The following is a 15,809-nucleotide window of genomic DNA, read 5'->3' on the forward strand; positions in this document are numbered from 1 at the left end:
TGGCAGACAGGGAAGCGAAAGCTGCTAGTATTTTATCAGAAACCTCTTTTAGAAAAGTGCCTCATACAGATCTAAAAGGTCCCATTAGATCTTATGTTTTAAGTAAATGGCAAGAAAGGTGGACTTCTCCTTCTTGCCAATAATAAGAAATATAGAAATATTAGGGATAATGTACTACCGTGGTCTTCGTCATTCCAGCTTGACAGACGAACAGAGGTTATTTTAACGAGATTAAGGATTGGGCACACTCGTCTAACCCATCAGTTTATTTTAGAAGGAAGCAGCCCTCCAGAGTGTGCTTACTGTGACGAGACACTAACAGTGGAGCACATTCTGGTGGTCTGCCCCAGATATTTTAACCAAAGAGAGAGATATTTTCAGGGTAAATCCTGTCTGATATTTTGGGAGATGAAGCAGATATTTCTGCTATCATCTCTTTTTTAAAGTGTATTAAAATTTTTAACGATATTTAATTTAATTTATTACATCACGTAGAATTTTAATGACATTAAATTTTTTTTTTTTGTATATAGCACATCATTCATTAAACTTCATACCCTTATTTATAGGTCACATCACTTCATTTTATTTATTAATCATTTCCTTCATGAATTCATAACTTTAACATAATTTATTTTCTTTCCATTACGGCGCTGAATGGCCTTGTTGGCCCCAGTGCCTGGGCTTTTGCCCTAAATATCATACATCCATCCATCCATCCATAATGCCAAGAAACTCATAGAACTGTGAGGTCAGCTTTCACCAGATACCACAGACGAAAATGTGTGTTACCGTGTTGAATTTCGAAAAGCAAGAGCTCATTTCCTTATGGAAATTAAAAAGGCATGAAAGGAATCTTGGACAATTTTCATATCTTCACTAAATTCAAAAATATCCCTGACTTTAGTTTGGCAGAGAGTTAGAAAAATAGCAGGCAAATTTACTCCCGGTCAACCTTTAGTTGTCAAGATCAATGGTTATGAAGTAGCAGATCCCTGGTTAGTGGCAAATGAGTTTGCTAATAATTTTGCTGATGTTGCAAAGAAAAATGATGGCAGACCATATTCAGCTCAAAGAAGGCTAATGGAACAGGTGGAAATTGATTTTAATGATCAAGGAATGAACAATACATTGTACCTTTGACCATGAGAAAATTTGAATCAGCCTTAAGTAAATGTAGTGAATGAGCTCCTGGACTGGATGATATAAATATTCATTAATTAAACATACCTCCCAAAATACCAGATTTTTCATATTAAGCCTTAACAGAATTTTTCGAGAACATATCCTTCCTAAGCAATGGGAGATGTTAAAATTATTGCCATTCGTGAAACCAAGGAAAGATCTTTTCAAGACAGAGAATTATCATCCCATTGCACTGCCATCATGTCTGTATAAGATCATGGAAAAAATTATGAACATGTTTGATGTGGTACTTGGAATGTGGTAAATTTCGATCGCCTGCCCAGTGTGGCTTTTGAAGTATGCGTTCGACAACTGATGTGTTGGTTCGAAAGGAATCTTCAATATGTGAAGCTTTTGCTAACAAACAGCATTATATCACCGTTTTCTTTGATCTTGAGAAGACTTGTGGTACAACATGGAGATATGGCATTCTGAGGGTTCTTTATGAATGTAACCCTAGAGGCAATTTGCCTCTTTTATCAAGGCATTTTTGAAATAGGTTATTTCAGGTTCAGGGATATTCAAAATAATTCCCCCAGGTGTAGCTTATACTCTTTGTTGATGACCTTTCGATATCTTTCACAGCAAAAAGGATGGCAGTGGCTGAATGCCGCCTTCACCTCTGAATAGATAACATAGTAAAATGGACTGAGATAAATGGTTTTAGGTTTTCTGCAAATAAAATGGTAACTATGCACTTTTGCCTTAAAAGAGGATTCCAACCTGATCCAGATCTGCTCATACATGGGCAGAGAATTCCATATGTTGGTGAAACAAGGTTTATTGTTTTTTTTTTTTTTTTTGATAGCAAGCTGACTTGGATTCCACATCTGAAAAATATTAAGACAAAATTCTTCAATACAATGATTGTGCTGAAAGTTCTATCTCACACTTCATGGGGTGCTGACCGAACTCAGATGTTGAGACTATGCAAACCTTGGTCTTCTCAAAAATTAACTTACGGGTGTGAAATGTATACCTCAGCAAAGCCTAATAGCCTTAGAGTGCTTAATTCAATTCATCATGGAGGAGTAAGATTGCCTACAGGAGCATTTAAATCATTATCCCACTGAGAGCATGTTTGTAGACCCTGGTGAGATGCCTCTGGATCTTCATTACCAACGTCTGCTGGTTCGGAGCTGATACAGATTTCAGAGGCTCCACAAGTCCTTAACTGCATTTGTATCAGATATGAAAGACATTAGCAATTTTATGAAAATCACCCCAAGCAACCTCAACAATTTGCTTTTAGAGTAAAATGTATAATCAGGCAATTAAACATGCCAAGGATGGGGACTACCAGCTAGGTATTTGATTAGCCCACTCTGGAACCTTCCAGAGGTAAAATTTTATAGCTAATTTAATTCAACAAAAGCAGAAATGTCCAATGAAACAATGAAATCAACATTTTTAGATCATTCCACCCAGCATGATAACTCTTTGCAGTTTTCAGGTGGCTCAAAGTCAGATACTGGTGTCGGCTTTGGAGTGGTCTTTCCTGATGCAGAAAGAAGCAGGAGATATCATCTGTTGCATCTGTTTTTGCAGCAGAACGCGATATGTTGTGACTCAAGAAGTGTTCTATCTTTAGAATCTGTTAATTCATCACGTACATTGATTTTAGAGATATTGGAATGGCTGTTGCTAGTGAAAAGAAGAGGTATAGAAGTAAATTTCAGCTGGTTGCCTTTCTATGTTGGGGTGGCTGGGAACAAGCAAGCTGATCAACTTGCTAAGTCAGCTGTCACCTCTCCAGAACCAAGGAGAATGATATAGGAATGTATATCATCTAGTAGGTTAGATAATTAAAAAGCCTTGGCAGTCTCTTTGGGAAAATATTGCAACAAATAAAAAAATGCACAGTATTACGTCATCAGTGTCTCCTCACGGGTTCCTGATGTCAGGGGAAAACCCTCCATTCTGTGAGGACTGTATTGTGCTCTTGACTGTGAGACATTTTCTGGTCGAATGCCCCAGTCTTGGGGATCTAAGACATATGTTCCTCTCTTGGGGAAGTGACAGAGATGGACATTTTATCCTTGGTACCATTCTCGGAGAGGATTGTAATGTAGAGTAGTTATGTATCTTTGTTAGACAGGCGGGCCTCCTCAACAGTGTATGTATGGACAGTATATATGAACAGATATGATTATATATATAATATATATATGTATATATATATATATATATATATATATATATATATATATATATATATATATATATATATATATATATATATATATATATAATATATATATATATATATATATATATATATATATATATATATATATATATATATATATATATATATATATATATAGTGTGTATACAGTATTTGTAGATATTTCTCTTATGAAACTCTACAGTATTTATTTTTAGTTTCCTATTTTAATTTATTATGGCATCAATAACCTAGATATTGAGACGCCAGTTTTAGTAGCCATAATCAATCAATCAGTCAGTGAACAAATCAGCAACACACAATGGATTGCTCAGGAAATGGATCCATAGATATTTCCCTTGTGGTAGCAGTTTCTGACCTCTTGTTGATAATGCAAGGTCATTAATCTCTGAGCTAAGCAAAATACACATAGGCAGGCATATATATACATATGTATATATACATATGTGTATATATATATATTATATATATATATTATATATATTATATATATATATATATATATATATATATATATATATATATATATATATATATATATATATATATATATATACATTACATGCATGTGTATGAAAATGTAATAACCACGATACCGTCTTAACTTCGTGTCTTCACACTGGATATGAGATTCTTTCACTGCAAAGCTTAAAATCCAAATGAAGAACCAGATGAAGAAATTCTGACACCCAGGCAAGATTTGAATCCCCGCCTGGAATATCAGAATGCAGCGTTTATATCCACCTGACCCTGAAGAAGGCTATAGGTCTATTCCCTCTCATGCTAACATATCACTGTCGAATCAAGATACACTAATGAGAGCTGCAATAAACCCACCCTCACCATAAAGGCCAAGTGTTTAATCATTTATTGCTTTTTAGCCTGGTATCTATATTTAGAGTCTAGTGTTGTGTTTTTCAGCAGATACATATTCAATTGTAAAAACCACAATGCCCTACTAACTTCTTGTGATCACTTTCACCACAAGTCTAAGATCCGAATGAAACAACGATGAGAATAAATTCTGACAACCCAGGCAAGATTCGAACCGACTTCTGGAATACCAAAGCGAGGTTATGTTATCTATCTGACCGCGAAGAAGGGTATAAGTCTATTCCAACTCATACGTACATATATCTGTCGAATTCAAATCCATTTTCTAGAGGTGGAATAGACGCCCTCACAATCAAGGCCAGGTGTTTCATCGTTGATTGCTTTTCGGACTGATTATCTGCAGGGTAGACAGTATTTCACAGAAATTGTTACCAATAGCTGATTAGGGAAGCTAAAAGACAAGCACTGAAGATCACTTGACAGTATCTTATCATCTCGATTTCAGTCTGAGCCAACGCCGATCTTCTTTTTCATCTTTTCTTGGGTGTTCTCAAGACCGATGATCGTTCGTGAGGATTATGTGATTTTTATTTCAATTTCTCTCATGGATCCAGAAATGATTAGAATGATGGAATGTTCGCGTTTGTAATAAAAACGCCTTTTCTGTTGTCGGTTATGAACCAAATTAATCGGAATGAGCGATAATATCCGAAAGACCAACAAAGGAAAAGTGATTACATACGTTAAGAAGGTAGCCAGGTAACTCAAATTCCTTTTATTACAGTTAAGATTCTGTGCTGTAGAAAAGATCGAAAACTGAATACACTGTAAAGGAAAAATAATTGGATTAATTATTTGGTAGATATGTAAGGTGTCAAAGAAACGAGCAGGTAAAGGTTACTGCTACTTTATTACAGATCCAGGCAGCTTATATTGCGGCCGACTGACGCCGGGCCGTGAGAGACAATGGAATTGACTGTGACCTGAGGTCGAAACAATAAACAATAATATGCAGTGAACGAGTACAAATTACAATACAAAACATACAGAGCTACAATATAGATACAGTCTTGATGCCTGTGAATGAAGAAACATGTGATACACAATGTGTGACATTCGTATAAATACCATAAAGTAAAAATGATTAAAATGCGTGACCTGGCACGTTTTAGGCGTGACTAATTGAGCTTGAAGAAAACAGGAAGTCACCAAAGAAAACAAGCTCAGCGGAGACTTAATTAATGGCGCCGCCGAAACACTATCCTGGCGCCGAATTGGTGACTTTACAAATACTCCCACCCCAAGACGAGGGACGCGTCTGATTAATCCCTGTACCTGGTGGGACGCTGAAGGGTGCCGCGGCTCCTTGAAGATAACTGAGGGGCCTCCCGCCTGTGAGGCTGCTGTTTGGGCGGTCCCTTCCTGGGGCGGCCGCGCCTGCGGGGGTGAGGGCGTGCTGGAGTGCGTTTGGGCGGAAGGGGTGCTGCGTCGCTGCCGGGACTCTCCGACAGGAAGGCGGGCTTTAGCCGGTCTATGGAAACCCAGTCGTTCTTGCCTGGGAGTGCCAGCCGGAACGCCTTGCTGTTCCGCTCCAGCACGCGGAAGGGTCCCCTGTAGGGCTTAGTTAGTGGTGGACGGACGGCGTCGACTCTGACGAAGACGTGGGTGGCGGATGACAGCTGTGGCGGCATGAAGGTGGTTGCTTTGTCGATGTATGAGCGCCTGCAAGGGGCGAACTTGCCGGCCACGTCGCGGAGCCTCCGCAGAGATGGGGAGTGGCGATCATCCGTCACGAGCTCTCCCGGCACCACGAGGGGTTCCCCATAGGTTTGTTCAGCTGCGGATGGGGTGCCGTCGGCTCTGGGGGCGGTCCTCAACCCGAGGAGGACCCACGGCAGCTGATGTTTCCAGTCCTCGGCGGTGCAGCGGGCCATGAGGGATGACTTTAGGGACCTGTGGAACCGTTCAACCAGGCCGTTGGCCGCTGGGTTGTACGCTGTGGTGGTGTGGTGCGTGGTTCCCAGCAGTTGAGCCAGGGCAGACCACAACTCGGAGAGAAAGCGGGGCCCCTGTCGGTTGTGATGTGGTCCGGGACGCCGGGCGGCTAACCCAACTGGAGAGCAGGGCCTCAGTGCACGCGCTGGCGGTGGCTTCTTGCATGGGCGTGGCTTCGGGCCACCTCGTCGAACGGTCTACCACCGTGAGGAGGTATCTGGATCCGCCTGATGGGGGAAGGGGCCCGACGACGTCGATGTGGATGTGGCCGAAGCGGCGCCCTGGCTGTGGGAACTCGCCTACCCCCGACTGCGTGTGACGACCCACTTTACTGGTCTGGCACTGCAGGCACTGTTTTGCCCAGGCTGTGGCGTCCTTTTGCACCCCGTGCCAGACGAACTTTTTTGAAAGCAGTTTGGCCGTGGTCCTGCCGGAGGGGTGTGAGAGGCCGTGAATGATGTCGAATACCTGGCGGCGGCGTGAGGCTGGAACCAAAGGGCGGGGCTGGCCTGTGCTGATGTCACAGAGCAGGCTGGGGCCTCCGGGGGCGAGGGTCACGTCCCGCCACTTGAGGGATGTGATGGCGGTGCGGTATGCTGGGGTTTCTGGGTCAGCGGCCTGTTCTCTGGCAAGGTCCTGGTAATCTACACCAAGCTGCACTGCGTTCAACTCGACTCTGGAGAGGGCGTCTGCTACGGGATTTTTCTTGCCGGGGAGGTACCTGACGGAACAGGTAAATTCGGCTATGGCTGAGAGGTGGCGCTGCTGTCTGGAAGACCATGCGTCCCCCTGCTTCGTGAAGGCGTGAACCAGTGGCTGGTGGTCTGTGAAGATTGTGAAGGGCGTCCCTCCAGGAGGAACTTGAAGTGCCGAACTGCGCGGTACATCGCGCAGAGTTCCCTGTCGAAGGTGCTGTAGCGGGACTCTCTGGGACTGAACTTCTTGCTGAAGAAGGCGATGGGCTGGGGCGCCGTTGATGATTTGCTCCAGAACAGCACCGCAGGCAACGTTACTGGCGTCTGTCGTCAGCTGGAGGGGAGCCTTGGGATCCTGGTGTGCCAAGGCGGTTGCCTTGGTGAGGGCGGCCTTCGTCAGGGAAAAGGCCTGCTGCTGGCTGGGTCCCCAAGACAGGGACTTCAGTTGACCTTTTAGGACTTCCGTCAGGGGGGCCGTGGTGTGCGCGATCCCGGGATGAACCGCCTGTAGAAGTTTACCATCCCAAGGAACTCCTGGACGGCCTTGATGGAGGTGGGTGTCGGGAACTTGGCTACACGGCTGCCACTTTCGATGTAAGAGGGCGGACGCCTGTCGGAGACACCTCGTGACCCAGGAATTCTGCTTTCTGGACGCCGAAGGTACACTTGTCAAAACGGACGACGAGGCCGTTTTCTTGGAGGCGCTGGAGGACTGCTTTGATGTGCCTCTGGTGTTCGCTGTGAGACCTGGAAAATATGAGAATGTCATCGACGTAGCAGACGCAGAATTTTAGGTCCCCAGGATGCTGTCCATGAGCCGCTGGAAGGTGGCCCCGGCGTTCCTCAGCCCGAAGGTGGAGAAGGCGAACACATAGGACCCGAAGGGCGTGATGATGGCTGTCTTTGGTATGTCCTCTGGCGCAACAGGTACCTGGAAATAAGATTTAAGAAGGTCCAATTTAGTGAATATTTTGGCCCCGTGAAAGGAGGCCGTGAGGTCTTGCATATTGGGCAGAGGGTAGTGGTCGGGCTCCGTTGCAATGTTGAGCCGCCTGTAGTCGCCGCCCGCAGGGTCTCCAGGAGCCGTCCGGTTTCTGCACCATGTGGAGGGGAGGCCCATGGACTGGAGGCTTTCCTGCAGATGCCCATCTGTTCCATCTCCGCGAATGCTTTTTCGCCTCCTGAAGGCGCTGAGGGGGAAGCCTGCGGAACTTCATGTGTCGGGGCCCTTTAGTCACTATATGGTGGTATATGCCGTGCTTGGCTGGGGCCCCGGGACTTGGCGGCTCGGGCTTAAACACCTCAGGGAACTCCGACAGAAGGTGTGCATACTGGTGGGGGCGACGGCGCTGACGGTGGGTCTGGGTCCCGCCGTTAACGGAGAGACCGGCAGGAGTCGGTATCGAGGAGGCGCTTGCGCCCACGTCGACTAGCAGGCCGAAGTGCGCCAGAAAATCGGCCCCCAGGAGTGGGGTTCCTCGTCCGCGACGATGAAGTCCCAGGAGTAACTCTGGCCAAGGATGGAGATCGACAGGAGCCTGGTGCCGTGGACAGGATGGGGGTTCGTTGGCGGCCGTCAGGAAGGCGGCCGGGTCTGGTGTCTGGTTGCGGTCCTCTCTGGATGCTGGGAAGACCGACTTAAAGGCTCCTGTGTCGACCAGCATCATCCTGCCGGAGACGGTGTCGCGGGACGTAAAACCTACTGTTTTTGAGGCCCTGGGTTCTTCGGCTGCCATGGCGGCCTGTCCTGCTGGCGCCGCCACCCCGTTTTTGAGCGGTTGAACGAGCAGGGCGGCAGGCAGTTTCGGGCGTCCTTTCCGAACCACTTGTGGTAGCGACAGAAGCCCGGGGACCTCCGTCTGCTGTGGTTCGGTGGACGTCTGTTGGCGATGGCGTTGACGGGCTGCTCTCACGTCCTCTTCAGGCTGGACGGAGCTGACCGGCTGTGTGGCCGGTTTTAGCCGCTGTGAAGCCTTGACGGAGTCTGTGAGGTGTTGTGCCGCCTCTATGAGGTCCTCGACAGGCATGGTGTAGGGGTGAGCGATCTGGTTGCGTACTTCCGGGAGGAGTTGGCGAAGGAAGATTTCCGTATGAAGCTTATCTCCTGCCGCTTGTTTGTGCCACCCAAGACTGGTATTGACAGGAGATCTACGACCATGCCCCAAAGCGTCTCTTGGATTGAGGTCGTGGCGTGGATTATTGGCAAGGTCGATAGCACGGGGCGGCCCGCTCGGCGATGGGCAGGGAGCAAGCTTCGAGGAGGAACTTTTTTTGTGGTGCTGTATGTGAGGGTGTGTGTTTGGGTACTCGCGAGATGAGTTTGTTGTACACGTCCTCGGAAGGGCGTTGAGCACTGTGTCGGCCTGTAGGATTTCGTCCGTGAGGTCCGCGATTCTGAAGTGGCTCTCCACCCCGCGCAGCCACATCGATGGGTTCCCCTGCGTAAACGGGCGGCAGCTTTACGGTGAGGGCGGCCCGCGATTGTGTTGCCCGGCCGTCGTGTGTTCGGGCGCTGGTGTGGAGTTGCGGGAGGGCCTCGATGCGGGGCGGGCGGCTGTGATGGGAGGTAGGTAAACCTCGAGTCCGCGGGGTCCGCGTTTAACTGCATGAAGGAGGGGATATCCGCGTCCATGCTCGCTCGCTGACCCCTTACTGGAGTGGGGTACTCGCGTCAGTACGCACTTTCGTGCGCCGTGTGGTTCCGCTAGTGACGCTGGTGGGGTACGCCGACGAGAGTCAGCACGCTCAAACGCTGGTTACAGCGCCGTGTTTAGGCCGCTAAGAGCGTTTTGGAGAAATCCTGGAGCCAAGACTGAGTCGCCGTGTGAGTCCGCTAATGGCTCCGGGGATACTCCGGGGTCACCACTGTAAGGTGTCAAAGAAACGAGCAGGTAAAGGTTACTGCTACTTTATTACAGATCCAGGCAGCTTATATTGCGGCCGACTGACGCCGGGCCGTGAGAGACAATGGAATTGACTGTGACCTGAGGTCGAAACAATAAACAATAATATGCAGTGAACGAGTACAAATTACAATACAAAACATACAGAGCTACAATATAGATACAGTCTTGATGCCTGTGAATGAAGAAACATGTGATACACAATGTGTGACATTCGTATAAATACCATAAAGTAAAAATGATTAAAATGCGTGACCTGGCACGTTTTAGGCGTGACTAATTGAGCTTGAAGAAAACGGGAAGTCACCAAAGAAAACAAGCTCAGCGGAGACTTAATTAATGGCGCCGCCGAAACACTATCCTGGCGCCGAATTGGTGACTTTACAGATATTAGGGGGCGTAGCTCGGATAGCCAATTAATTCGTATGTTTTATACATGGAAATATTTTGTGTCGAAGCTACTTAGGATCACCGCAATTTCAAATTTGATTGATTTCAATTCAATTTAAGACTGCCATTTCTGTAGCCTTCCCCAAAGGCAAAATTTATCCTCTGGTCAAGACCGCCGTTGAAAAAGACTAGTTAGTGGTCTGTTTTCAACCTCTAAATTATAATAACCACATCACAGACAGCCAGGACCTCAAAAAGAAGACTTAAATAATAGTAAGTTGGAACCCCATGCAGTTTTATGCTTGGGTAAAATTATACACTAAAAATGTATCGGAACACGTTTTTTATAATGAGGAATGATAGACTTTGAAAACACTTGTGGTGAAAACGCTTGTGGTGAAAAAACTTGTGGTGGAAACACCTGTGGTGAAAGCGTTAGTCAGAACTTGAATGAAACGCGGTCAAATAATTACTTGAAGTTTCTCACGTTTGCACAGAGGTCATTTTACACTAAGAAGACAATGCGAATTAAAGCACCCTTACATTTGTAGATTATTACATTTTACTCAAATATTTACATTATTTGTAAATTTTTTGTTTTTGTTTTACAGAATTATTTACTTACTTAAAATTACAAGGATTTACCTTTAGACCTTAACCGTCTTAAAAATTGTCTGCTGAAATAAAATGCAAAATTGAATAGGAATGGGCCCCCAAGTGAACATTTCTTTGCATAACTGACAGGCATGAATTTCAAACCACACCATTTCCCCGTAGAGGGGTAGTGCCGTTAGTGCACCTCATGCGGTGCACTGTAGGCATGACTAAAGGTTGTTTGCAGCGTGCCTTCGGCCCCTAACTGCAACCCCTTTCGTTCCTTTTACTGTACCTTCTTTCATATTCTCTTTTTTCTATCTTACTTTCCACCTTCTCATAACAATTGATTCATAGTGCAAATGCGAGGTTTTTCTCCTGTTGCACCTTTTAAACCTTTTACTGTCAATTTCCGCTTCAGCGCTGAATACCTCATAGGTCCCAGTGCTTGGCTTTTGGCCTAAATTCTGTATTCAGATTCAGTTCAAGATCTCTTTGACCTTTTTATTATCTGGATCACTTTTCTCCGAGTTCACTGACGTTCCAAAGGTTTTCTCAGCACAGTCTGTGAGACAACTGCCCTGATAAGAGCCTTGGAGTGTCTGATTATTGCTCAAGGAGGGGTCTTACTTAACATGTAATGGAGTATTGATAAAGTTTTGTTTCTAAAAGGGCTTCGGAGTCGACGCAGCCATAAATGAATAAATCATTGTATGTTTAGACCTTCCTGAAAATATCCGAAGAAGACTGCTTTCTATACTGGTTGGTATCTTGCTTATTTCTTTGACAACGAGATTTTAAGCAGAGGCTGATGAGACATCTTAACCCAATGCCTTTTCAAGTGCAAGCGTAATTACGGTGTTTATCGGTAAAGCTGGTGTTAAACGAGGTTCTGTGGTTACTGAAGGATGAACGATCGTAAAAGTCAAGGAAAGCTGTTTCAAGCTGATAACAGTATTCAAGCATTGAATCTGTTTTCTCCGAATTTTGATCCTTTACTCAACTCGCGGAACAATTCGTGTGCTTCATATGCAAAGGTTACGGCATCTTAATGATCGAATTACGCTCTAAAGGGATGACGACAGCAAAGACAATAAAAATCTGTTAAATGTCCTTCGCATAAGCACAAGGATATCGATTTAGCTGTAATTCAGTTGTTTTCGTCTATTTTTCCCGTCTTTTCGTTGTTTCTCTGTTTTAAGGAAGCAGTTGTAACCAACTTGCGTTCATCAAGCCTGGTTTTATGTGATTATACGCGAAAAATTATAATAACGTTAGTAATGATGGTAATAGTAATATTATTGTAACGCTCGAGTGGTCCGATATGAAATTTCTGCCGCTTACCACTCGTCGAGCGCGATATCAGCTGATAGTGTAAAGAGGCCCTAGATATCTCGTCACTCCGGTGATATGATAAGGAAGTTTAAAAGCTTGTGAAGGAGTCGACACATGAAAGCCCCTGAAGAAATTATTTTTTGCTGGTAGCGTGTGTTCTTTTTTTTCGACACTGTAGGCCCCCTTTGTTTTTCTTCTTAACAGTAAAACTTTTTATTCGAAGGGGGCGCCTCCAGGGATTGTTAACCTCTTGGGTCTCGGCAAGTGTTGAGGAAATGGTTGTTAGACCCATGCCCTTCTTTCTCATCTTGACTGCGACCTACCAACAATCGAACTATCAGGCAGTGACTCACTGCATAGATCAGCAAAAGCATTACACTTGAAATTCAAAATAACGATCGAATGTGAACCGTGAAGAACGACACAAGAAATGGCTCATTATGAGTCATAAAACTTGCTAGAAAACATCCTTTTGGTCACGTCAACAATCCATAGAATTTTACCATGCTGACCTTTCTTAGTTCTATTGGGGTTTCCTTTGGGACTGTAGAATGCTTTGCTAATGCTGACGACATTGGGCGGAAGCTGTGGATTATCAGATATCTTAGCATTTGTTTGTTTATTTGTTCACGATATACGTCATAATGTCGTCCAGTGAAGCGTTTTGAACGGATGAGTTCTAGGGCAAGAGAGAGTTGATCGCATTTTGAAACAGATTTTATTTTAGTGTTTTGTGTGTTGGCGGAGGTGTGCGCTCTCAGTACTTTCTGTTGTTTCTTTAAATTCTTTAACTCACTGTAGCAGAGGTAAGCTTATTTCGGGGTTTCCTTCATTGTTATCGGATGACCATTCATTAAGGATTCAACGAGGAATCGGTCAGGACGAGTAATCTGCAATATCTGTCATGTCAAATGAAGGAAGATTGAAAACAGAAGTCATTTAGAAGAACACTGCTGTGACAATCATGACTTTGTTGCTTATGCGTTCAAGAAGCGTGTCTGTGTTAATATAACACGTAGTTTCATTAAAGTAAACAGTCATAAAATTAGGTCTACAGGAGTTTCGGTAATAGTTTTAATTTCTAATATTTTATACATAGCTGATTAATATGCCACAAATATAAATGAACACCAACATTTAGATAATAAAGTGAGAATAAACAACATTCATTCGAGTTCTTCTCTAATAAACTTAATACTCTTTGTCGACACTGATCTGAGAAAAGAAAGAAATAGAGTCCAATAGATTCGATACGTTAACCGTCTTGTGTCTTCTTATTTCAAATGAGACTTGGGTTCATACGGGACGTTTCCTGTGGCAAAAAGGGTGCGCAGCAGATTTTTTACTAAGTAGCAGCTCATATCCTTATGACTATACGGAGACTGATGTATTCTCATATCGGTGTCTATCTTTTTGTAAATTTCATTTATATGTACTTTCATTTATAAATCGTGAGCAAAAAAATTTTTTTTTTACTTTTCACTTTATTTTTCTTGTCTGCTAAAAGAACGAATTTGTGAATACTTCTATTATCTTTCCAAACACAAACACATCATGGGCTACAATTGCACATACGCCCTTTGCTCCTTAAAAGAAGAAGGTGGGTCCAGAAATGTTGGAATGAGGTAGCCCAATCCATATCACTGTAATTACCGATTACTGTTTGGTCAACAGCGGCACAACTAATTTTTCAAGAAATGGCCCCTAATTCACTCCACTCCACCCGGGTCGAACTTATTACTCGCCTCTCTGTATTAAGTAGAGTTTGGTATCACTTGGTCTAGTGATTTTATATATATATATATATATATATATATATATATATATATATATATATATATATATATATATATATATATATATATATATATATATATATATATATATCCTTTTTCCTCTAGTATGGGGTACTCTAAAACAAACAGACAGTTTCTGCCACAGTTATACTTTGCTGTTAAATTCTGCATTAAAACATTAACTTATTCATAACTTCCAGGACATTACGGGCCTTCCTTTCAAGTACCTCTTGAATATTCCTAGATCTTCCTTTTTTCTTCACGCTCTTCTTCCAACTCATCTTCCTTCATTCTTTCCACATGTTTGAACCATCGCAAAACATACTGATGGGTCAATCATATGGAAAGAATGGAGGAATATGAACTGGAAGAACAGAGTGACGAAAAAGGACACTAATACTAACTTTTTTATTCTTTTTACCAATTCTCTACATCCTCACTTTTCTCACACAATTCATATGCCGCAAGTACTACGCAAGCAATTCGTCTCAGTAAACTAGATCGTTTTATTTCAGCCGCTTTTAGGATCCACACTCCTTTTTCTTGAAACAGAGTTTACTCACCAATCTCTTCATACAACTCTATGTATATACACATATATATATATGCCACACAGCTTCACTGTGTATATATGTGCATATTATCATATAAGGCTTCAATAAGACGGGATGGTTTAGATTCAAGATTCTTTTAATTTACTAAGTACAAGCTTTCAGAGTCATACAGACTACTTCAAGTAATGAGTGCGTCAGTATCTGAAGAAGTCTGTATGTCTTCAAAGCTTGTATTGGAGTAAGCTGAAGAATCTGGAATCTAAACCATCCCGTCTTACTGAGGCCAATACGAGTGATATGAATGAATATTACACATATAATATATATGTATATATGTGTGTGTGTATGTACACACACATATATATGTGTATGTGTGTACGTATGTATGTATATATATATATATATATATATATATATATATATATATATATATATATATATATATATATATACCCTCTTTCTTTTTTTTTTTCTGTATGTTTTAATTCGAAAGGCGTAGAAACCTCTTAATCGTATAACGAATAGACATTTAAACTTATGAAGCAGCCCTGTATGATCTGAAGAAATTTCAATCTTGCAAGCTCAAAGTATGCATCTGCTTACGTGGCTTAATCTATTCGATATCAACCCCCCCCCCACCAAAAATTGGGTCAATTTAAGGTATTTGGAAACCGTCATTAACGGAGAAGACTTTATAGAACTAATGCTAATGTTGTGATGCAAATATTATTTTAGATATCAAATTATTAACGCGACTATTTGAGCTCTGTTAGTGTTGTGTAATGCTGTTTTTTCATTAACATTTTAATTCTGTATTTGTAAATTGTATTTTGGTCTCGAATGTGTACATCTTTCTTCCACTGTTTCCTGAAGCGGCATTAGTAGGCCTATTTAATAATAAAGCTGTTGGAAGAACAGAAAATATTCCTTCGACTCTTGAAGTCCTAATTAAAGATGCGATGATGATTCTCTAGAAGAATGCTATATATGATTGCATTCCCCGTGTAAGAATAAGCACTACAGTAAATGAATGTCAAACTTGTAAGAGGTTTGACAAACTCTTGGAAGATTACTCACCGGGAGCTACAGCTGTGCATATTACCATAAGGCCAAGTAATAGCCTTATTTTCGCCATTGTCCTCGTACCGTGTTCTTCAAGCTGTTAATATGGTGCTAAGGAACAAACAGTTCGGCTTAGGTAAATTCACGCAACAACGCGAAAAATGGCGTCCAATATAGCGAAGTTTAGTTCCTTCAAGTTTTCTAAAAAGTTGACACCACGCTCGCTCGCACAGCACTATGGCGCGGCGGTAGCAACCCCAACCGAGATCAGAGGATGT

The 15,809-nt window shown here is 43.1% G+C and overlaps 1 protein-coding gene across 1 annotated transcript in view; it reads right to left on the reverse strand.

Annotated features, from left to right (window-relative positions):
- Positions 1 to 15,809, reverse strand: part of LOC136852550 (acetylcholine receptor subunit alpha-like) — a 30,867-nt gene extending 15,058 nt beyond the window's left edge. The window contains exon 1 of the mRNA XM_067127300.1: positions 15,547 to 15,809. Within this exon, the coding sequence (XP_066983401.1) occupies positions 15,547 to 15,604 (58 nt within the window). The 5' untranslated portion in view covers positions 15,605 to 15,809. The remainder of the gene's footprint in view (positions 1 to 15,546) is intronic.

The sequence above is a fragment of the Macrobrachium rosenbergii genome, chromosome 25 (genome assembly GCF_040412425.1).
Source record: "Macrobrachium rosenbergii isolate ZJJX-2024 chromosome 25, ASM4041242v1, whole genome shotgun sequence".
NCBI lineage: Eukaryota > Metazoa > Arthropoda > Malacostraca > Decapoda > Palaemonidae > Macrobrachium > Macrobrachium rosenbergii.